The sequence below is a fragment of the Columba livia genome, chromosome 28, assembly GCF_036013475.1.
Source record: "Columba livia isolate bColLiv1 breed racing homer chromosome 28, bColLiv1.pat.W.v2, whole genome shotgun sequence".
NCBI classification, from domain to species: Eukaryota; Metazoa; Chordata; class Aves; order Columbiformes; family Columbidae; genus Columba; species Columba livia.
Window position 1 is genome coordinate 2,409,871 of NC_088629.1, and position 23,602 is coordinate 2,433,472.

Genomic DNA, 23,602 nt, shown 5'->3' on the forward strand with positions numbered 1-23,602 from the left:
ATGCCTTCCTCCTCCTCTTCCTCCTTCTCCTCCTCCTCCTCCTCCTCCTCCTCCTCTTCCTCCTTCTCCTCCTCCTCCTCCTCTTCCTCCTTCTCCTCCTCCTTTTCTTCCTCCTCTTCCTCCTTCTCCTCCTCTTCCTCCTTCTCCTCCTCCTCTTCCTCCTTCTCCTCCTCCTCTTCCTCCTTCTCCTCCTCCTTTTCTTCCTCCTCTTCCTCCTTCTCCTCCTCTTCCTCCTTCTCCTCCTCTTCCTCCTTCTCTTCCTCCTCCTCTCCCTCTTCCTCCTCTTCCTCCTCCTTTTCTTCCTCCTCTTCCTCCTTCTCCTCCTCCTCCTCCTCCTCCTCCTCCTCCTCTTCCTCCTCCTCCTCCTCCTCCTCCTCCTCTTCCTCCTCCTCTTCCTCCTCTTCCTCCTCTTCCTCCTCCTCCTCCTCTTCCTCCTCCTCCTCCTCTTCCTCCTCCTCCTCCTCCTCCTCCTCCTCCTCTTCCTCCTCCTCTTCCTCCTCTTCCTCCTCCTCCTCCTCTTCCTCCTCCTCCTCCTCTTCCTCCTCCTCTTCCTCCTCCTCCTCCTCCTCCTCCTCCTCCTCCTCCTCCTCCTCCTCCTCCTCCTCCTCCTCCTCCTCCTCCTCCTCCTCCTCCTCCTCCTCCTCCTCCTCCTCCTCCTCCTCCTCCTCCTCTTCCTCTTCCTCTTCCTCTTCCTCTTCCTCTTCCTCTTCCTCTTCCTCTTCCTCTTCCTCCTCTTCTTCTTCTTCCTCTTCCTCTTCCCCTCTTCCCCCTCTTCCTCCTCCTCCTCCTCCTCCAGCCCTTTTGGCCAAGCCATTGCTATGGGCAGCGTTTAATTTCTTTTGTGGAAGCCAAACGTTTCAACCGAAACATTTGCATCTCTACCCATGAACTTGCGCCTTCTAAACCCACCCTTCCCCTCTCACCCCTTTCTTTCAAGTCTGCAGAGCAAAATGCCTTATTTGTAGGGGGTTTTCCCCAATATTTTCCCATTTCCAAGCGGGATCGTGTCCCGTGTTCATGCCCCTGCAGCTGTGCCCAAGCTGGACCCGCAGCCAGGCCCTTGGCTCCAGCCACAGCCGGCGATGCCCGGTTTGCCCGGGGTGCTCAAGGTGGGCACACGGGCAGCGTCCGCACCCCCAAAACCCATAATCACCATCACTCTGGGGGACCCCCTGTCTCACAAATCCTCCCTCCTAAAACACAGGCTGGGGGGTTGTTAAAAAACCAACCAACCAACCAACCCAACCCAACCCAACCCAACCCAACCCAACCCAACCCAAACCAACCCAAACTCCCGACTTTTAAACCAGATGGTTTTCCTCGCTGTTCCTGGATTTTGGGATGGAAACAGGTTCGGATGAGTCCCCGTCGCCCTGCAAAGTGGAACCGTCCCCATCCGGAGCAGCCCCTGAGGTACCCATAGTCCCTAGGGTGCCCCACTGTCCCTGGGGTGCCCCATTGGTCCGTGAGGAGCCCTATTGGTCCCTGGGGTGCTCCCAGTGTCCCTGGGGTGCTCCCTGTGTCCCTGGGGTACCCCGTAGTCCGTGGGGTGCCCCATTGGTCCCTGGGGTGCTCCCAGTGTCCCTGGGGTGCCCCATTGGTCTCTGGGGTGCTCCCTGTGTCCCTGGGATACCCCGTAGACCCTAGGGTGCCCCGTTGGTCCTTGGGGTGCTCCCGGTGTCCCTGGGGTGCCCCATTGGTCCCTGGGGTGCTCCTGGTGTCCCTGGGGTACCCTGTAGTCCCTGGGGTGCCCCATTGGTCCCTGGGGTGCTCCCGGTGTCCCTGGGGTGCCCTATTGGTCCCTGGGGTGCTCCTGTGGTCGCTGGGATGCTCCTGGTGTCCTTGGGGTGCCCCATTGGTCCCTGGGATGCTCCTGGTGTCCCTGGGGTGCCACATTGGTCCCTGGGGTGCTCCCAGTGTCCCTGGGGTACCACATTGGTCCCTGGGGTGCCCCATTGGTCCCTGGGGTGCTCCCATGGTCCCTGGGGTACCCCACTGATCTCTGGGGTGCCCTGTGGTCCCTGGGGTACCCCACTGATCTCTGGGGTGCCCTGTGGTCCATGGGGTACCCCACTGATCTCTGGGGTGCCCCGGGGTACCCTGTGGACCCAGGGATGTCCGCATGACCCCAGCCCGTGTGGCACCATGTTTTTCCTCGCTGTTCCTGGATTTTGGGTCCCAGGATGGGACGGGAGCAGGTTCGGATGAGTCCCCCTCGCCCTGCAAAGTGGAACCGTCCCCATCCGGAGCAGCCGGCAGTGCCATCTTGGTGTGGCCAGCTTGGCGTTGTTTTCGGTGGCCCAGCTGGTGCGGAGGAGCGGGGAGGGCAGGATTTGGGCACCCGTGTCTCGAATGTGTGTCTGTGAGTGAGCGGCAACAGCTGAGAAGCAGCTGTCTGGCTGCGTTCGGGCCGCCTGACGAGCCGGGGCCGGATCCGCAGCCCAGCGCCGCTCTCCTGCCTTGGGAAGGGGGGTGAGGATCCGGCCCCCTCGGCTTGTCCCCGCAGACACACGTGGGTAGCAGCTGCTGCTGAGCCGGAGTGCGGTCGGATCTCAGCCAAGCCGGCGGCAAAGCCTTTGCGGCACCGCGGGCGTCCCCCCGGCCCCGAGTCACCCTGGGGACAAGGGACCTGGAGATGGTTTGGCCACCCCCTGCCCTGGATTTAGGTGTGGCAGCTCTGGGTGTGCTGTGGTCCCTGGGGTGTCCTGTGGTCCCTGGGGTGCCCCATTGATCCCTGGGGTGCTCCTGTGGTCCTTGAGGTACCCCATGGACCCAGGGATACCCCACTGATCCATGGGGTGCCCCATTGGTCCCTGGGGTGTTTCTGTGGTCGTTGGGCTACCCGTGGACCCAGGGATACCCCATTGATCCCTGGGGTGCTCCTGTGGTCCCTGGGGTGCCCCATGGTCCCTGGGATGCTCCTGTGGTCCTTGAGGTACCCCGTGGACCCAGAGATACCCCATTGATCCCTGGGGTGCCCCATGGTCCCTGGGGTGCCCCATTGGTTCCTGGGGTGCTCCTGTGGTCCTTGGGGTACCCGTGGACCCAGGGATACCCCATTGATCCTTGGGGTGCTCCTATGGTCCCTGGGGTGCTCCTGTGGTCCTTGAGGTACCCCATGGACCCAGAGATGCCCTGTGGTCCCTGGGGTGCCTCATTGGTCCCTGGGATGCTTCTGTGGTCCTTGGGGTACCCGTGGACCCAGGGATACCCCGTTGATCCCTGGGGTACCCCATGGTCCCAGAAATGCCCCATTGATCCATGAGGTGCCCCGTTGGTCCCTGGGGTGCCCCATGGTCCCTGGGGTGCTCTGGTGGTCCCAGGGATTCCCTATTGGCCCTTGGGGTGCCCCATGGTCTCTGTGGTGCTCCGGTGGTCCCAGGGATGCCCTGTTGGTCTCTGGGGTGCCCCACAGTCCCTGGGGTGCTCCGGTGGTGCCGTGCTGGGGCTCCGGATCGAGGGCCCCGTGGTACACGGCGCTGGGTTGGAGCCATTGCCTTTTCAGTGCCATGCTGAGGAGAAAAAGAAGTTGGACCCATTTTTGGTGTGTGACATCTTATCCGGGCCCGGTTCCTCCATGGCCGGAATGGGGGTCGCTGGTGGCCGGAGCCGGCTCTGCGCTTCTTGGTGGCTCCTTCTCCTCCCGTGGCACTTGGGCTGTGGCTCTTGGGGCCAAGGGGTGGCTCTTTCTGCTCCGTTCCTCCTGCAGGGTCTTGGATTCTGCTTGTCCCAACTAACGAAGGCTGCGTGTGCACCTCTGCTGCTTTATTAAAGGTAATTGTGGTGCACGGTGCTGAGCTTCCAGCTGGAAGATGTTGGCGTGCTCTGAGCTGAGCCTGTAATGGTAAAATAGGGGTTCGGGGTGGAAATGGTGGAGATGTGTAGAGGGTTGGGCAGGTGGCCTCTGAGAAAAGCAGATGGCAAGGTTGGAAGTACCGGGGGCTGATTGGAGCCACGATGGTTGAGTATGAGCAAGGGGACTTTGGTCCCAATGTGTCCCTCAAGGGACCCTCCGGTGTGCGCTGCTCCAGCGCCACCCTCCCAATGTTCAGTGGCTCGTTCGCTTTGTATCCTCATGGTGATCGCCATCCCCTTCCCAACCATCCCCTCTGCACCCCGGCGACGCGCCGGGCCCTGCGGCCCCCGGGGAGCTCAGGACGTGGCATCATAGGATAGTTTAGATGGGATGGGCCAATGGGATGGGCCAACGCAGGAGGAACATCTGCTTCTGCGTTGCCTTGGCATCTGCAGATGTGCTGGGTGCAATGGCCGCGTTGGGCGCGGGCGCAGGCAGCAGTTGGCAGATGCAAATAAATGAGCGGCCCCGTGACTTTGAGCGCGGCCGCTATTACTCACCAGTGCTTGGGGGAGGGAAAAATAAGAAGTGGTTTTGGGAGGCCACTTTGAAAGCTGTTGGTGGCCCTCGGGGACGGACTGAGCCCTTGGCGTTGTGCTCAAGGGCTGAGCTCCGGCTTCTTGGGTCTCATGGAGTTTCCGCTGGGTAAAACCCACCATGGGGAGAGCCTTATCCCCTGTGCTAGTGCGGGAAATCCCATCCCCTTGCATGTAGAGCCCCGAAAATCCCTGCGAGGAGGGTTTCGCCCCCCTCCCGGTGCTGAGCCGCCCCTGGGGACCACATTTCCATGTGGGGGGGTGGGATCCTGCAGCAGGTTGTCCCCCTTTGGCACGCTGTGTTTTGGGACTTGCTGATCATTGGGCATGGGGTCCTGGGGACCACGCTGGGTGCACCCCGGGGTGCACCCTTGGGTGTCCGAGCAGATGGGGGATGATATTGGAGTCTGGGTGCTGACAATAGCCTTGGGTGCCCCCACCCCAGGTTTGCGTCGTACTGTGTAAACACCCTAAAAGCAAAACATGCCTGATGTTGGATGCTGAGGATTCTCCTTGGGTTGACCCCCTGTCGCGGGGAGGGGAGGCAGCTCAGGGGGAGCTGGACTGGGTGTCCCCAAAACTGCAGCCGCTTCTTTCCCCTCCATCCCCCTCTTTTCCTCCTCGTGGCCTCAGCACCAGCCAAAGTCCCCACCGTGGGTCTGCGTGGGGGTCAAGAGCTGCTCCTGCTCCCCGCTGGCGTGGGGGGGATTTGACAGCCTTCCCCATTTCCATCTGGGCTGGGAGCTCAGCATCCAGCCCCCAGTTCAGCTCTCTTTCCTTCTCTCTTTTTTTAATGAGTCAACCTCTCATCTGTCATATTAAACCTCCTCATTACCAGGTATCTAAATTTTACTCTGACAATAGTGACAGGGGAAGCTGCGATATCATTGCGGCGGCGCGGGGCTCCGGGAGCTGGCAGGTGGTTATTTCATGCCCTGCAGGGAGCCGTGGGGGTGGGCGCCAGAGCTGGATAATGGGCTCTCGTTTCCCTTCATTTAGAAAACCCTACTTAGTGCAGAGGGGAAAATTACCCCTGGTCTCCAGCTCTAGAGCTGGTGATGGATGGATGGAGGAGTGGAAGGAAGGGGAACGGCTTCGGCTGCTCCAGCTGCTGCTCCCTGGGGATGGAGGTTGGATTGAAGCAGGACAGGGAACTGCTGGAGAGAGTCCAGCGCAGCCACCAAGATGCTGGAGGGAGTGGAGCATCTCCCGTGTGAGGAAAGGCTGAGGGAGCTGGGGCTCTGGAGCTGGACAAGAGGAGCCTGAGGGGGGACTCATTGCTGGGGATCAAGATGGAAAGGGGCAGTGTCAGGAGGATGGAGCCAGGCTCTTCTGGTGACAACCAGGGACAGGACAAGGGGCAATGGGTGCAAAGTGCAACACAGGAGGTTCCGCTGGAAGATGAGAAGCAACTTGTTGGGGTGAGGGTGGCAGAGCCTGGCCCAGGCTGCCCAGGGGGGTTGTGGAGTCTCCTTCTGTGCAGACATTCCAACCCGCCTGGACACCTTCCTGTGTAACCTCATCTGGGTGTTCCTGCTCCGGGGGGATTGCACTGGATGAGCTTTCCAGGTCCCTCCAACCCCTCACATTCTGATTCTGTGATTGGATGGAGATGGAGTTTGGATGGAGTTTGGAGTTTGGATGGAGTTTGGAGGTGGCACGGGGCTGGCAAAGGTGGGGCTGTGCCCATAATGGGGTGCCCAGACCGCAGCCAGGCCCAGTGACATGTGGCCCTGGCGTGTTGCCATCGCCATGGTCCCTGCTCAATGCCGTGGGGCTTTTCCCGTGGCTGCATCCTCGGTCCAGCGCTGTTCCCGAACCTGCTGCCCCCTGGGAACCCGCACAGCGCGAGGGGCTGTGGATCCGCTCTCGCCCCCATCCCATGGGCTTTACCTCCCCGAGGCCGCATCCTGGCCTTGGCGCAGGGTGCTGACCGTCCCCTGGTTGGCTTCTGGCCAGCACTGAGCGGGGCCACGGGCCGGTGACCTTGCCCAGGGCTCTGCCAGCTGCCTGTGTCCCCTCCGGGCGCTGCTGGCTCTGGCCATGCTGGTGGTGCAGGGAAGGTCACCGGCTGTCCCCGCTGTCACTCTGCGGTGCTGGATGTGACGGCATCGCTGGCTGGGGCTGCAGGGGACCAGAGTGCTTTGGGTGGTGCCGTGGTGCCGTCACCCTGGTTTGCTGCGTGTTGTCTGAGTCCACGCTGGTGCAAACGGACGCATAAGCTGCAGGAGAAATCACCCCCAGTTTAATACCCCCCCCCAGATCCTTCCTTTCACCTCGCCAGGCGAGCGCTGGTCCTCCAGCATCATTTAGGAGCTGTGCTTGCTTTTCCCCCCAACCGCGCCGGTCTTGGCACGGCGCGCAGTTCGTTACAGCTCAGCAGAGCTGCCTGCGCGCTTGGCATCTGCTTTTCTCCGGAGAGCTCCCGAATCTGGGTCAGGAATATATGTGTCTTTCGGAAATCCCTCGGGGACCTGGTTGAATCCAGCGTCGCTTGGAGCCCCCCGAGGTTTGTACCTGCAGCCGGTGCGATGGATCCTGCACGGCCAGGAGGGGCTGAGCCGCTGGTTTTGCTGCCATTTGGGGGAAATTGGGGCCCTCCCGCAGGCTCCAGGTGCGCGGGAGGGATTGCAGCGTGCGGTTGGATTTACACCTGCTGGCTGAGCAGGATTCGGCCCCGGGGAGGCTTTGCAGCTGTATTTCCGAGCAGGAGCTTTGCTCCGGAGCTGCATTTCGGCCGCCTTCCTCTCTCTCCCCTCCCCCTGCCTGCATCTGGAGGCTCGACACAGGAACCCAGATAGCATCATCCTGAAACCAGAATAGAAGCTTTGGAGGAGACTTTAGCATGTTTGTGCGGTTTTGATCTCGGTTTGGAGATAAAGAGGTGCTAAACAATGCGAGCTGGAGTCCTTCATGGGCGCTGGGGATGCGCTCCTGCCACGCTCTGGGGACGTCACCGTGTCCCTGAATGGCTGCGTCGCCCCTTTGCAGCAGCCCCCAGGGTGCCGGGGTCACCCCCGTCCCGCAGCCACGCTGGGTGGGATGATGGTGGGATGATGATGGTGGGATGATGATGGTGGAATGATGATGGTGGGATGATGATGGTGGGATGATGGTGGGATGATGATGGTGGGATGATGATGGTGGGATGATGATGGTGGGATGATGATGGTGGGATGACGGTGGGATGATGATGGTGGGATGATGGTGGAATGATGATGGTGGGATGATGATGGTGGGATGATGATGGTGGGATGATGATGGTGGGATGATGATGGTGGGATGATGATGGTGGGATGACGGTGGGATGATGACGGTGGGACGATGACGGTGGGACGATGACGGTGGGATGATGGTGGGATGATGATGGTGGGATGATGATGGTGGGATGATGATGGTGGAATGATGGTGGGATGATGGTGGTGGGATGACGGTGGGATGATGACGGTGGGATGATGACGGTGGGATGATGACGGTGGGATGATGACGGTGGGTTGATGATGGTGAGATGATGATGGTGGGATGATGATGATGGTGGGATGATGATGATGGTGGGATGATGATGGTGGGATGATGATGGTGGGATGATGATGGTGGGATGACGGCAAACACAGCACCGGTGGCTTTGCGGGTTAGGATGAGCAACATTAACCTGAATACAGGCGCCGTCTTTTCGGGGGGTTTCTCCCCGCTCTGTAGAGGAGGAGGAAGCTGCTCCTGCAGATCCACAAACCACCAAGAAGGAAACGAAAAGGCCTTGGTGTCAGCATGGAGGATATGGTAAAAAAAGCAACAATCAAGTCACAAAGGCAGGTTTGGCCGACAGCGAGAAAGGAAACAGGAAAGCAAGAGCTGCACTTAAACATTCGGGTTCAAGAGGTGACTTGAGCTCAGTCCACGTCCTTCATGGATGGAGTCCAGCCCGGCCGCAGCGGGGAAGTGGCTCCATTGGTTCGGTGTGAGACCCGAGAGCCTCGGGCTGAGCTTTGGAGACCTTCGTTGTGCTTTGTTGCTTTATCTGCAATTGCTTTGAAGGGTGTTTTGCAGCGGTGGAGTCCGAGCTCGGCGTCGGTGCTGCCGGCTCGCTCCCCCACCGGCGCAGCCGCGACGCGCTGCCGCTTTTCTTGGTAAAAGTGGCAAGTTTGGGTGTGGAGCCGCTCTCGCCGCCACCGGAACGTCACCGCTCCCTCGCTTCACCGGCCCGTCCGCCCCGTGCCCCCCGCGGCGAAGGGTTTGGTGTGCGCTCGGCGCGGGGCGGCGGTGTAAACCACTTCCCATGGCGGGCTGAGCTGGTGGGTTGGTTTGCAGCGCAGCAGCGTTTCCCCGGCCCCGGCTTCCTCGTGCCGCAGGGATGGGACAAACCCCGCGCCTCTCAAACCCCGTCCCCAGCCGTTGTGCGCTGAAGGTCGTGGCGCAGCCGGTCTGGTCCGGAGATGTTCCGAGCAGGGGAAGGTGTCCATGTGGTGAGTTGTTAGTCGTTTCCATGTGAGGGTTAACCTTGAGCCCCCCAAAATGTTGGGCCTGCTGGGCTGGGTTCAGTGAATCATAGAATGGTTTGGGTTGAAGGGACGTTTAAAGCTCCCCCAGTGCCCCCCCTGCCATGACAGGGACATCTTCACCAGCTCAGGTTGCTCAGAGCCCCGTCCAGCCTGGCCTGGGATGTCTCAGGGATGGTTCATCTACCTCCTCTCTGGGTACCTGGGCCAGGCTCTCACCACCCTCAGGACAACAATTTCATTCTATCCAGCCTCAATCTCCCTCCTTTAGTTTAAAACCATCACCCTTGTCCTATCACAACAGGCCCTGCTCAAAATCTGTCCCCATCTTTCTTTTAAGGCCGCACTAAGGTCTCCCCAGAGCTCTGCATAATGATAATAATCCCCAACTATTTCTTATCAGTGTAGGGGAAAGGGACCTGGGGGTCCTGAGGACAGCGGGGTGACCATGAGCCAGCACTGGGCCCTTGTGGCCAGGAAGCCAATGGGACCTGGGGTGGGTTAGAAGGGGGTGGTCAGTAGGTCAGAGAGGTTCTCCTGCCCCTCTGCTCTGCCCTGGGGAGACCACACCTGGAATCTTGTGTCCAGCTGTGGCCCCTCAGCTCCAGCAGGACAGGGAACTGCTGGAGAGAGTCCAGCGCAGCCACCAAGATGCTGGAGGGAGTGGAGCATCTCCCGTGTGAGGAAAGGCTGAGGGAGCTGGGGCTCTGGAGCTGGACAAGAGGAGCCTGAGGGGGGACTCATTGCTGGGGATCAAGATGGAAAGGGGCAGTGTCAGGAGGATGGAGCCAGGCTCTTCTGGTGACAACCAGGGACAGGACAAGGGGCAATGGGTGCAAAGTGCAACACAGGAGGTTCCGCTGGAAGATGAGAAGCAACTTGTTGGTCTTGAGGGTGGCAGCGTTTTTCTCCTTCTCCCTTTTCTGGCCCTGCCTGGGGAAACCGATTTGGGGATGGAGATGGGAAAACACCACTTGAACCAATGGTGCTGTGAACCCATCCCAATTTTCCCATCACTGATCACACCGTGTGTTTCTCCCCATGCATTAGTGACTTGGGGGCCGCGATGGGAAGAGCAAAGCCACGCAGAGCCACAGCTCAAAAGGAAGAACCTTTTTGGAAAGGCTGCATTTATTTGCCTTTATTTATCTTCCTAAGGCTTTGGAAGAGACATCAGCTCTTGGAGCTGTGGATTCCGCACCCCCAAATCCCTTGTTTTGTAAAAACATCTCCCAGCTGAGATTTCTCTTTGCTTTTCCTTTCTTCTCCCATTTGCAAAATGCCAACTCTGCTCCCCCACCCGTCTCTCCAATTTAAAGCAATTTACTCGGAGCTGGGTATGAATTACTCAGCACAGAGTTAACCAGCACCTGCTTGTCGCTAATTGGCATGTGTGTTAATTGCTGTGATAGTCATCCTTGTGCAAGGGGGCGTAGGGCAGGAGGGAGGATGCGGGTGCTCTCGGGTGCTTCCCCAGGGCGATGCTGAATTTCCCCTTTGCCGAATTTGCCGGGTGCCGATGAGGGCCGGGAAGAGTCGGTGCCCTTCGCATGGCACGGTGCCCGTGACATTTGTAGGTCCCTCACGATGCCCTCGGACCCGGCGCTTCGTCGGCGCGGGGCGCTGCAGCTGCGATGCTCAGTGGTTGCGCGGAGATGGTTGCCATGGAAACGGGTACCACTGGGGATGGCAGCGAGGTTGTGGGTGCCCGGGGTGGCCCCGAGCACGATGCTGCTCTGCACCTCATGTTTGAGCCAGCCCAAGTCTGGTTTAGGACAGCGCTGGATCAGGCTTAGGGCAAGGCGAGCTGCTTGGGGCTATGGAGCTTCTCTGGTGTCTCGTGAGGGTTGGGCTTGATGTGCTGGTGGCCACGTTGACTTGCTGGAGTGTCATGGGTTGGGGACATCAGTGCCTCATCCCAAATGGGCTGGAAAGGTCCCATGGGCTCGGACGCTGTGCGGGGCAGGTGCGCCATGGGGGAGCATGAGCCTTGTTTCCTTGGAAAACCAGGGTAAGGAGAAAGATACTGCTGTCTCGGAAGGAAGAAAAGGTGATTTAGTGACCAAGGATAAAGGTGATTTCATGACCAAATGTTAGAAGTTATTTAAGAGTTTAACTCCCATGAAAAGTCCTGCACTCTGGATGCTCGGTAGTACAGTCCTTCAACTCCACCTGAGCATGGAGAAGGGTAATGGGAGACACCCTGGTGCTGCAGGTGGACAGTGAGGGAGCTGGAGTGATTTACTGATGGACAGAGTCCAGTTGGGACCTGTACCCAGTGCAGTGCCTCAGGGGTCAGTAGCGGGGCTGGTATTATTCAATATATTCATCAACAATTTGGACGAGGGAATAGAGTGACTGTCAGCGAGTTTGCTGGTGACACCAAGCTGGGAGGAGTGGGTGACACTGGAAGCTGTGCTGCCATCAGAGACCTGGACAGGCTGGAGAGCTGGGCAGGAGAAATGTGATGAAATAGAACAAGGGCAAGTGTAGAGTCTTGAATGTGGGCAGAACAAGCCCAGGTTCCAGTGTAAGTTGGGAATGAGCTGTTGGAGCAGTGAAAAGGGAGCTGGGGGTCCTGGGGACAGCAGGGGGACCATGAGCCAGCACTGGGCCCTTGTGGCCAGGAAGCCAATGGGACCTGGGGTGGGTTAGAAGGGGGTGGTCAGTAGGTCAGAGAGGTTCTCCTGCCCCTCTGCTCTGCCCTGGGGAGACCACACCTGGAATCTTGTGTCCAGCTGTGGCCCCTCAGCTCCAGCAGGACAGGGAACTGCTGGAGAGAGTCCAGCGCAGCCACCAAGATGCTGGAGGGAGTGGAGCATCTCCCGTGTGAGGAAAGGCTGAGGGAGCTGGGGGCTCTGGAGCTGGACAAGAGGAGCCTGAGGGGGGACTCATTGCTGGGGATCAAGATGGAAAGGGGCAGTGTCAGGAGGATGGAGCCAGGCTCTTCTGGTGACAACCAGGGACAGGACAAGGGGCAATGGGTGCAAACTGCAACACAGGAGGTTCCGCTGGAAGATGAGAAGCAACTTGTTGGGGTGAGGGTGGCAGAGCCTGGCCCAGGCTGCCCAGGGGGTTGTGGAGTCTCCTTCTGTGCAGACATTCCAACCCGCCTGGACACCTTCCTGTGTAACCTCATCTGGGTGTTCCTGCTCCGGGGGGATTGCACTGGATGGGCTTTCCAGGGCCCTCCAACCCCTGACGTTGTGTGATGGTTGCTCTGGGGTGCTTGTCTCAGTGCTCGGTGCACGGCGGGTGCTGCTGGGCTGGCTCCAGCGCTGCTCCCCGGTGCTGCCAGTGCATGGGCAGGCGACGGAGAATCTCTCCAGGTTTCTTACACTTGCTGATGCTGCTCAGAAACTTGAACCTGTGGCCGCTATTTCTGAAACAACCACCTGGGCAGGAAACATGAAAGAATACCTGACTTCAAATATAAGTCGGGAAAAAACCCAACCGAAAACCAAATAAACCCAGCCCAAAACCCCAACTGTAGCAAGACGACGAGGAGAAGGGAGTTGTTTGGATGTGTTTGGAGGGCAGCAAACAGCTCTGGGATGTTTTCATCTCTTGTTTCTCCCATCCGAGGACCAGGTTTGCCATTGGGAGTTTTCCTTCCCGTTCAATCAGGGGTGTCACTGGCTCCTTTCTCCCCACCACGACAACCCAAGTGTTGTCACGTTGCCATTTTCCCCCGGGGGACTTTACCGGGGCTGGGACCATGAGCATTGCGCTTTGAGAGCAGTGGGAGGAACGTGGTCTGATGGTTGAGAAAGGTGGTTCGTACCATGGTTTGATTTTGGCGCGGGGCGGGGAGCGCGGTTGGAGCGCAGATGAGAAGCATCATCTCGCACCACGCTGGGGTGGGATGAGCAGCACCGGCGTTTTCTCCTCAGCCTTACAAACATCCCATCTCTTTCGCGAATGCCGCAAAGCTTTTGGCCACCGTAGCATCCTGTGAAGAAGCCCCACAAATGAATTGTGTTCAAATATGTTTCCTTTCACTCGGTTTCAATTTACTGCCCGTTGTTCTCCAGTGTTTATTGTTGCTTCTGGAGAGTTCCTCTCTGGTTTGGACAGTAAATCCACTGTCTTTTCAGAAGATTTCTCTATCCAAGAGCTGTAGCACAAGGAAAGAATTAGCATCTTGCCCTGGGTCCCGATGCAGAGATGTTGCTACTTCGTGCTGCTGCTGCTGGTTTTGAAGGTGGTGAAGGTGAATATTTTACAGGCAGCTTAAAGAAATGGCAACTCCAAGGGGAAAAGATGCGAAGTAAACTCAGTGGAAAGTTCCTCCTCCACCATATTTTCTCTGCATGTGCAAAATCCTCAGGTCGTTCCCAGGCCTCGTGGCTGTGGGCTCTGTCCTGCGTGGGCTGGTGGTGGAAATGCCAAGCAGCCACTCGGGGTGGTTGAAACAAAAGTCGTCTTCTTCCTTTTGGCTCGTCCTGTATCACCCGCCTTCGGGGGATGCTCTTGTGGCAGCACGGCACCTGCGTCCTCTGCTCCCTGTGCCAGCCCAAGCAGCAGCGCGTGGGACCGGCAATGCTCTGGGACCAGCGATGCCCTGGGACCAGTGATGGCCTGAGGTTGGTGATGCCCTGGGACCAGCGATGCCCTGGGACCAGTGATGGCCTGAGGTTGGTGATGCCCTGGGATCAGCGATGCCCTGGGACCAGTGATGGCCTGAGGCTGGTGATGCCCTGGGACCAGCGATGCCCTGGGGCCAGTGATGGCCTGAGGTTGGTGATGCCCTGGGACCAGCGACGCCCTGGGACCAGCGATGGCCTGAGACCATTGATACTCTGGGACCAGTGATGCCCTGGGACTGGTGATGCTCTGGGACCAGCAATGCCCTGGGACCAGAGATGGCTTGAAGTTGGTGATGCTCTGGGACCACTGATGGCTTGGGACCACTGATGGCTTGGGACCAGTGATGTCCTGGAACCAGTGATGCTCTGGGACTGGAGATGCTCTGGGACTGGAGATGTCCTGGGACCACCGATGTCCTGGGACTGGAGATGCCCTGGGACCAGCGATGCCCTGGGATCAGCGATGCCCTGGGACCAGTGATACTCTGGGACAGACAATGCCCTGGGACCAGTGGTGCCCTGGGATCAGTGATGCTCTGAGACCAGTGATGCTCTGGAACCAGCGATGGTCTGGGACCGGTGGTGCCCTGGGACCAGTGATGCCCTGGGACTGGCAATGCCCTGAGACCAGTGATGCCATGGGACTGGTGATGTCCTGGGACCGGTGATGCCGTGAGGCCAGTGATGCCCTGAGGCCAGTGATGTCCTGGGACCGGTGATGTCCTGGGACCAGTGATGCCCTGAGGCCAGTGATGCCCTGAGGCCAGTGATGTCCTGGGACCAGTGATGCCCTGGGACCGGTGATGCCCTGAGGTCAGCGATGCCCTAAGGCCAGCAATGCCCTGGGACCAGCGAGGCCCTAGTACCAGTGGCGCTCTGTGACTGGCCTTCTCAGTGCTGGCCACAGAGCGATGGCGAGCAGCAGCCAAAGCGCATCCCCCTGGCACCGGCTCGGCACCCCCTGAGGCACCGGTGCTGCTTGTAGCCAGACAGTCCCTCCCATTCACTACCGGGAGGGGAAACACACACCGATTTCAAGAAGCAATGATTCAAGCAGCAAACACCATCCCCATACAGTTTGTCCTTGCGAAGACCATTCCTGGTGGGACTTACAAGAAAAAGCAGCATTTTTGCTGCCTTTGTGGCTCTGCTCTCCTGCAAATGGCCCTTCCCGGGCTCCCCAGTGCTTGTCTTCCCCACAGTGCAAATTGTGGGTGTCAGAGGAGGAATAAAACCTCCCGTCTCCCTTCTCGGGTGCTCGAACCAACACTGAAACCACAGAGCACGATGAATAGTTTTACCCCCCAAAAAGCAGAGAAGAAAAGTGACTCACACGACTCAATGAACCCCGAAAAACACGTGTGGGAGTGAGGCCGTCAGGGCTTGTTTGTGTTGAGGTTGGTAGATGAGGAGGTGCTGGTTGGAGTCGAGGTCCCGGGGGGCTCAGTGGGGTCTGGGGCTCCGTGTTGGGGTGGCAGCAGAGCAGGAGGCGGCTGCGGATGCTGCGGGTGAATTTGGGGTGATGATGGGGAGGAAAAGCTCTGTTTGTGACACAACCAAGGCCTTGGAGCTGCCAAATTGAGGCGGATAGAAGCTATTTTGGGATCAGCTTTTCCCTCTGCCCGGGTCTTGGCACGGGAACCCTCATCTGAAGTGCAGTGTTATCCATGTTCTTACCCGGCCACGCGGAGACACAACCGGGAGACAAACAGGCATGCAGAAAAATGAGTTGTCCCCCTCTGTCCCCCTCACTGCGATGCGGCGCAGGCTGAAAATGGGGTGAAATAGGGCTGGGGGGGTCGGTTGGTGCCCGGATACAGCATAAGGTCCAGCGAGACCTGGACAGGCTGGAGAGCTGGGTGAGGAGAAATGTAATGAAATAGAACAGGGCAAGTGTAGAGTCTTGAATGTGGGCAGAACAAGCCCAGGTTCCAGTGTAAGTTGGGAATGAGCTGTTGGAGCAGTGAAAAGGGAGCTGGGGGTCCTGGGGACAGCAGGGGGACCATGAGCCAGCACTGGGCCCTTGTGGCCAGGAAGCCAATGGGACCTGGGGTGGGTTAGAAGGGGGTGGTCAGTAGGTCAGAGAGGTTCTCCTGCCCCTCTGCTCTGCCCTGGGGAGACCACACCTGGAATCTTGTGTCCAGCTGTGGCCCCTCAGTTCCAGCAGGACAGGGAACTGCTGGAGAGAGTCCAGCGCAGCCACCAAGATGCTGGAGGGAGTGGAGCATCTCCCGTGTGAGGAAAGGCTGAGGGAGCTGGGGCTCTGGAGCTGGACAAGAGGAGCCTGAGGGGGGACTCATTGCTGGGGATCAAGATGGAAAGGGGCAGTGTCAGGAGGATGGAGCCAGGCTCTTCTGGTGACAACCAGGGACAGGACAAGGGGCAATGGGTGCAAACTGCAACACAGGAGGTTCCGCTGGAAGATGAGAAGCAACTTGTTGGGGTGAGGGTGGCAGAGCCTGGCCCAGGCTGCCCAGGGGGTTGTGGAGTCTCCTTCTGTGCAGACATTCCAACCCGCCTGGACACCTTCCTGTGTAACCTCATCTGGGTGTTCCTGCTCCATGGGGGGATTGCACTGGATGGGCTTCCAGTCCCTGTCATTCTGTCACTCTGTGGTACTGGGAGGATGCTGGGAGGGCACCAGATCTAGGATGGGTTTGGTGACAGCCGTTCTCACCCCTTGTCTCTCTCTCTTTTTGCAGGTTTCTGAGCAGCCGCTGGATCCGGCCGCACAGGAGGAGACCATGAACTGAGCAAGGAGCGACGCCGAACTCATTTTTATTTTTCATTTTGATTTTTTTGTTGGGTTCTTTTCTCATCCACCAAAATCAAGCCCCCCACGCCCTTTCATGAAAGCCTTTTAAAACGGGGGCTCCTTTTCCCCTGCCCTGAAGCCAAGTCGTCCCGGCCGCCGCGCCGATTTCCCGCCAAGATGGGGAGAAAAAAGATCCAGATCCAGCGGATCACGGACGAGCGCAACCGGCAGGTCGGTGCCTCCCCCTCCTCCCCCCTCATTTGAAGGGTTCCACTTCCAAATCCACCCATTTCCATCCCATTTTGGCCTAAGCAGTGCTTTTCTCTCCCAACCCCTAAACGAAGCAGATGGGCCAAACTCAGCAGCGGTGCTGGATCCAGGCGGATCCCCAATGCAGAGAAACAGCCCCGTTCTGCCGTGCCTTGGACTTTCCATCTAAGCGCTTTTCCAGAAGCATCTTCCCCACTTAGTTGCCTTTTATTTTTGCCTTGCACGAAATATATTTCAGTTGACATTTTCCGTGAGGTTTTTCCAATCGAAAACAGCCGCAAGTATCCGCTTTTCTCAACGCAAACAACCCCAAGTATTCTTTTATTTAATTGGAAAACCTATATGAATCCAGGGCCCAGTGCTGGCTCAGCCCACAGCACCCGCTATTCCCAGCTGGTCTCCCATCCAAGTACTGACCGGGCCCGACCCTGCTTAGCTTCCCAGATCAGATGAGATGGGGCGTTCTCAGGGTGCTATGGCTGCATATATTACATTATGTATATACATATGTTCCCCAAGTATATCCCGATAGTATCTGAACTAAACCCTTTATTCAAGGGCAGAGCAGAGGGGCAGGAGAACCTCTCTGATCTACTGACCACCCCCTTCTAACCCGCCCCAGGTCCCATTGGCTTCCTGGCCACAAGGGCCCAGTGCTGGCTCAGCCCACAGCACCCGCTGTTCCCAGCTGGTCTCCCATCCAAGTACTGACCGGGCCCGACCCTGCTTAGCTTCCCAGATCAGATGAGATGGGGCGTTCTCAGGGTGCTATGGCTGCATATATTACATGTATGTATATATATATGTTCCCCAAGTATATCCTGATAGTATCTGAACTCAACCCTTTTTTCAAGGGCAGAGCAGAGGGGCAGGAGAACCTCTCTGACCTACTGACCACCCCCTTCTAACCCTTCTTGTTCTGTGTTGAAGCGTGTGTAGAAATACACGTGTATATCCCAGACAAAAAAGAACAACACATTTTCCCCTAATTAATGTGTTTTTTGGGCTGGCCCAGGTTTGCTCTGTGATGAATCCATCCATGTATTTCCCCATAACCACAAGAATTTCAGGCTCCCGTGGTCCCTGAGTTTATTCAGCCCTATGCCTTTGGTATTCCCATCCCTGCAATACCCCAGCCTGACCTACCACTAAATATATGTATAGCGTATATTCCTAATGCTTAAAAAGCATGAACAGATTTATTGCTCCGCAGCGAAACAATAGAAAACTGCAGGTTTTCTTCATTACGACGTTGTTTGGGGGGATGGGGTGGGTGTAAAATGCTTTTGGTTGCTCGTGGCGCTGTTTATTTCCATAATTAGGGTGTTGGGGGTCGTTAAAGCCGCTGGGGTGTGTTTTATGGGGCAGCGCTGCCGGGTGTTGTGTGGGGAGGAGCGATTCGCAGCCTCGCGGCCCCGTTAGGCGTTGGGACGGACGGATGGACGGAAAATCTTTGGTAATGCTGGAGGCGGATGGCACAGCCGAGCCTGTTGTATAAGCCTTCGGGAAGGGAAAGCGGCGTCTCTGTGCCAAAGGCAGAAGCCAAGCGCCGGGAGGCATTTCTGCGGGCGTTGAGCTGCTCGTGGTGCGGGGGGCGGACACGCTGAGCTCTCCGTGGCCTAAACCAAGCCCAGGTGGGTTTAGCGCTGGGTTTAGGTGTCAGGTTTTATCCCCAAAACCCAATCTGTGGATCTGGAAGATGTTGATTTTCCCTTGACAGCAGCTTTATCCCCGGCAGGGCCGGTTCTTCCAAAACCCAACGCAGGAGCATCGCTCCCCATCCCGGCCTTTCCGCACAAGCGCGGCACGGATTGCTTTGCTTTTCCAGCCCTGTTTAGGTCGGGTGTCAGCGAAGCGGCAGCTGTTAAATTGGTCGTCAGTGCAGGCTTTGCAGTCAGTTATTTTCACTGCTCCCTTTCTTTGGGAAACAAGAGGACGTTCCATGAGGAGCGGCTGCTCCATCCCTGCTCCGGGGCGGCTGGAATCCCGCTAAAGGGGGTGATTGAAACCCCTCCTGCCTCGCATGGTGTGTGTGCAATGCCGGGAGCCGCTCTCTGGGCTCAGAAATAGCCCGTCTCGCTTCACCTCGTGCCTCTTCCCTTCCTCTCCTGCTGTTGTCACGGCCAAAGCGTGTCCGTGGGTGTTGTGGAATCACAGCCGCTCTCCACGCCGGGGTTTCTGCTGGTGTTGCAAGCAGAGTTCATCAATAAGGGTGATTTGGGGCCGCCGAGGTGCTGTGGACCCCAGGTGGAGTTTGGGTCGAGCCTTTGCTGGGTGGTGAAGCTCTTCCCATGCGTCTTGCACTCAACCTGCAGCATCAGCGAGTCCGGCCCTGCTCCCAACCCGGGTCTCGCCTGCCATGGGTGCACAGACCCTGAGCCGCGCAAAGGAGACCAGAATGACAGCAGAAGCCAAAACCGGGAGAGGAGAGCAAGTAAGAGTCGCTAATGTCATTAGAGGAATTACTGGAGGGGATTTGCCATAACAGATCAGACCATCAGTCCTTCAGGGCCGGCCTGCTGACTCTGGCAACGGCCAATATGGTCTGCATCAGGGGAAAGGCAAAAATCCCCTGCTAGTGTGGGGCTGTAATTCCTTCCTGACCCCTTTGGTGATCGGCTTAGGCCCTGAAGCATGAGATTTGATTACCCTCTTAGACTTACAAGGTTAATTCTTCTAGATGAGGCTCGTGCCCATGGCCGTCCCGGCCCCTCTGTGGTATGGGCAGGGTTGGGGTTCCGCGCCGGGTCATGGACACGCGGGCAGACGTGCAGGGTGACATTAGCCGGTTCTTTTGTGCATCGAGGCTGGTTAAATGGCAAATCTTTGCTTTTCCCTGCAAGAAGCGTGGGCGGCGAGGCAGAGGGCTGCTCCTCCACCCCATCCCTGTCTGCACAGGAAACATCCCCTCGTTCGCAGAGACATCGTTCTATTTGGTGCTTTGGGTTCTGCTTGACCCCGCTCAGGTTGGTGGTTGATTTCTTGGACGAGTAACCTCATACCTCGGCCAAAGCTCCATTTCTCAAGGGCAAAACCCAAACCGCGGCCGTGCCAAGAGCCGCCCTTGCTCGCGGGTTTGGCCTCTGGGCTCGTGGCACACGGCGATGTGGTTTTGGGGAGGTGTCCCTGGCACCAGCAGCTGCAGGATCAGCCGCCCGTGGCTGTTCCCCCCACGTCATTGGCAATGCTGCGTGTGTTCCTCTCAAGGGCTCCCGGGGCTGTGGCACGGGGGCACCCAAAGTCATTTTTAGGCGGGCAACAAGTTCCAAACCAGTCTTTATTCTGGCTGGAAAAGTGCGGCCAATAAACCGATCAGAAACAGGGTTTATACAATTAATTAGTGCTCCAACAACATAAAATAGAGGTTCGGATATCAGTTGAGGAGATTATTGGGGTACAGCAAATAATGAGGATCCCCAGTGTGCATGCACACACAAGAAACAAACCAGAGCCCAGGGTATCCACAAGAAATAATCACTTGCCTGGGTTAGGCGAGGACTAACACTGCCTGGTTAGGCGAGGACTTATTTAAGGATATATCCAGTAAATTAGCACTCACCAAATGAGGTGAGATGCTCTCAGTCTTGGGAAGTCTCCTTAGATGGCGTCCCAGTCTAAAGGGGGGGCTCCAGTTCACAGACGCGCTGCTCCGAGATGACCACACAAAGGGGGACTTCGGCGGGAACCCCGTTTTATAGTCTGGTCAGATGTGGCTGTGGGCATAACATGGTCCAGACGCTACTCTGGGCACCTCCTCTGCTAACGACCCTGTCCGTTGACTCATGGTCCCGTTAAGGACCCGATCAACTGACCACGGGTCCCACCCCTCCTGCCCCCCCAGCTGGTGGAGGTGAAGTCACCTTGACCTGGGGTAGGGTCAGCACTTCGGTACCACCCTGGTACAGTGGGGCACAAAAGAGCCATGAACTGCCCCATTGGAGGCTCCGGATCTCAGGGGGATGTGCAACCCCCACGGGCCGTGCCGAGTGTCATTCGGAGCAGCAGGACCGTAGCGGTGGGGACGGCCAAGTCACGCTGTGCCACGCGCGATGGTGAAGCCGTTCTCTAGTGGGACCAGAAATGCTGTTGGGGAGCCCCGGGTTGGCTTTGGTGCCCGTCCTGGCCGGGGTCCCACCTGCAGCGCGGTGCTGCTGGCTCAGTGTCGGCGCTGGGAGCAGCGATTTTGGGTGGCTGAGAGGTCCGGGACGGCCCCAGTGAGGGGGTATTGCTGATGACACCCTTAAGTAATTTAATTTGCGCTGCCAACGTGAGCGCCACCGCTCGCATCCCGACCGCGGTGCGAGCGGGCGCACGTGGCGGGGAGCGGTGGCGCGGGGTGCCGGCCCAGCACCTCCCGGTGGATGAGGCGATTAGAGCTGAATCTCGTTACTGCTTAATCATCTCTGAGAGGTGGCCAGGGCGGGGGGGGCAGCTCCCCTGTGCCCAGGGCTGCCCTGCTCTGCCCCCACTACCCCAGGGATGTGGCTCCATCACTGGAGCGCTGGGCGCAGGACCCGCTGGGTGCTGCCGGTGGCATCGCGGTGGCATCGGCGCGGCAATGCTCGTCAGCGGACGGGGAAACTGCAGGTTAAGCCACTAACTCGAGTTGAGCGGAGGCAACAGCCTCGTTTGCTCCCCTCGCTCAACGCTGCGAATTCAAGCTGTTCAGCTTTAAAATCGAGCGGGGTCAGGCCCCCCCGTGTGTGCGCACAGCGAGGGAGCAGCTCTGGGCACCCAAGGACATCGCAGCTCCAGCCCTTCCCCGCGATGCTGCTTCGCCCCCAGAGCGATGCTGAAAGCAAAGCACTGACCTCCCTGCTTTTATTTGCCTTTTAGTTTCCTTTTGTGCTTTGCTAAGAGGACACTGGCCAAGCGTTGAACCTTTGCTCGGCGCGGGGGGGTCAGCTCCGTCCTGACCCACTGGGTCCCGTTAGGATGTCGTAACAAGAGCTCAGCGTGGGCTGGGAAGTGTCACCCAATGTCTGCTTGGTGTCTGGAGGGGGTTTGGAACCCACACCCCGCTCTATCGCCACCCCTGTCCCCCAACCAGCTCACCAGGATCAGTCCTGCAAGCGATGCTTCATTAGCTGACAGCTCTAATGAGGGCTCATTTCAAGGCAGGGCAGGTTGGGAGGACAGGGGACGCGGTCACGGTGACCCCGGTGGGGTGGTGTTGTTGATAAATGGCCCCATAGGTTATGGGGATGGCAAGAGCCTGGTGCCTCCCACAAAAGTGGGTGCTGGGAGGCAGGAGAGCGGGTTGGGGTGGGTGGGGGTGCAGGGCAGCACCCTGACCCGCTTCGGGGTGACCGAACCCCCAGCTCTGCAGCTCCTGGGGTCAGGTTCTCTCAGGGCTACGGCAGCAAGAGGGGACGAGATCTCCACTGCTTGAATATTCAGCTTAAAAGCAAACCCAACAACCAAACCCAACAACGTGCGGCCCCCGGCCAGATGGCAGCTCTGCTGGGGATTTTGCTGAAATGTATTTTCAATATGCGATTTCCAACACTGATAAATCATCTTTGTGCTTGGGAAGTGTTTGCCTTTGGAGGATCCCAAATTAAGCAGCGGGATGAAGCGGCTGGAAGAGGGAGGTGTGAGAGGAGAGCTTGGGGGGGTTGTCCAGTTGGGGAAATGAGGATGGGAGATCCCTCTGCCTTCCCCTTCCTTTTGCTCTTCGTCCCGGGCTCATCGCGGTTGCCTCGGGAGCGCTGGGCGCTGCGGTGACGCGGGCGCAGCCCTGACCATGGCTCTCCTTGCTTCCAGGTCACCTTCACTAAGCGCAAATTCGGCTTGATGAAGAAAGCGTATGAGCTGAGCGTCCTGTGCGACTGCGAGATCGCCCTCATCATCTTCAACCACTCCAACAAGCTGTTCCAGTACGCCAGCACCGACATGGACAAGGTGCTGCTCAAGTACACCGAGTACAACGAGCCCCACGAGAGCCGGACCAACGCGGACATCATCGAGGTGAGGCTGCTCGTCCTTTCGCCGGCTTTGCCGTCGTGGTGGAGCCGGTGCCGGGTGGGGATGGGAGCAAGTGGATCTCAGACACCCAGTTCTAGGTCTATTTTGCATGGTTTTGGTCCAGCCAACAAAAATCCTCAGTTCTTAGTGGTGGAGTTTGAAGCCGTCTCAGGTGATGTGTTGATTTACTGCTGTGAAATTGAGGTGCAGGTTTGCTTGTGGGATTTTAATTTTAGCAGGGCCTGTTGTGATAGGACAAGGGTGATGGTTTGAAACTAAAGGAAGGAGATTCAGGCTGGATGGAATGAAATTGTTGCCCTGAGGGTGGTGAGAGCCTGGCCCAGGTACCCAGAGAGGAGGTAGATGAACCATCCCTGAGACACCCCAGGCCAGGCTGGACGGGGCTCTGAGCAACCTGAGCTGGTGAAGATGTCCCTGTCATGGCAGGGGGGGCACTGGGGGATCTTTAAACGTCCCTTCAACACAAACCATCTGTGATTCTATGATTTTATGTGGTCCAGGCAAACCAGGGGCATCTGGATGCATCTGCTGCACTGGGGTGCAGCTGGTGGCCTTGCCCTGTCTGTGGTTTCAGACACACATCATGGGCTTGTCAGGTGGGCACAACCCAGTTTGGGTTGGGAAGGACCTTTGGGTGCCTCTGGTCCAACCCCTGCTCAAAGCACGGCAAATCTCACGGCTCGCTGGAGTTGCCAAAGGCTCATCTGGGTTTCCGAGGATGCCGAGTCCTGTCCGACCAACCCCACCAGCACCAGGAACGGTTTTGCTAGGAGAACACCAGCTCCAAACCTTGCCCACATCAAGGTCGCTCTCCTCCTCCAACTTGGCAGCATCACAGAGATGCTCGGCCGCCCTTCGCTGTCTGTGACCCCCCTGGCCCTCCCCACCGCTTTCCCCTCATCCCTGGCTCTGGTCGAGCATCACCGTGCTCAGCGCAGGGTGTTTGGCTCACAGGAGGGTGCAGCACCTATGAAAATGGAGCCGCTCGGTTGTTCCTTTTCAGCCGCCTTGTACACCGGGCAAATTCCAGCAAACCAAGGCTGTGGCTGGGTCATTAGTGACATAAATTAGCCATAAATTAGCACCCGTGGAGCCATTGGTGGCTGAGCGGG

The 23,602-nt window shown here is 58.0% G+C and overlaps 1 protein-coding gene and 2 pseudogenes across 14 annotated transcripts in view; 1 reads left to right on the forward strand and 2 right to left on the reverse strand.

Annotated features, from left to right (window-relative positions):
* The window catches only part of MEF2D (myocyte enhancer factor 2D), an 84,986-nt gene that overhangs the window by 31,658 nt on the left and 29,726 nt on the right, over positions 1-23,602 (forward strand). For all 14 annotated transcript variants that reach the window (XM_065043286.1, XM_065043296.1, XM_065043290.1 and 11 more), the window contains 2 exons: positions 16,180-16,463; positions 22,269-22,472. In XM_065043286.1, coding sequence (XP_064899358.1) covers positions 16,410-16,463; positions 22,269-22,472 — 258 coding nt within the window. In that variant the 5' untranslated portion in view covers positions 16,180-16,409. The remainder of the gene's footprint in view (positions 1-16,179; positions 16,464-22,268; positions 22,473-23,602) is intronic.
* LOC135576626 (5S ribosomal RNA) lies at positions 16,871-16,989 on the reverse strand (annotated as a pseudogene).
* LOC135576627 (5S ribosomal RNA) lies at positions 17,166-17,284 on the reverse strand (annotated as a pseudogene).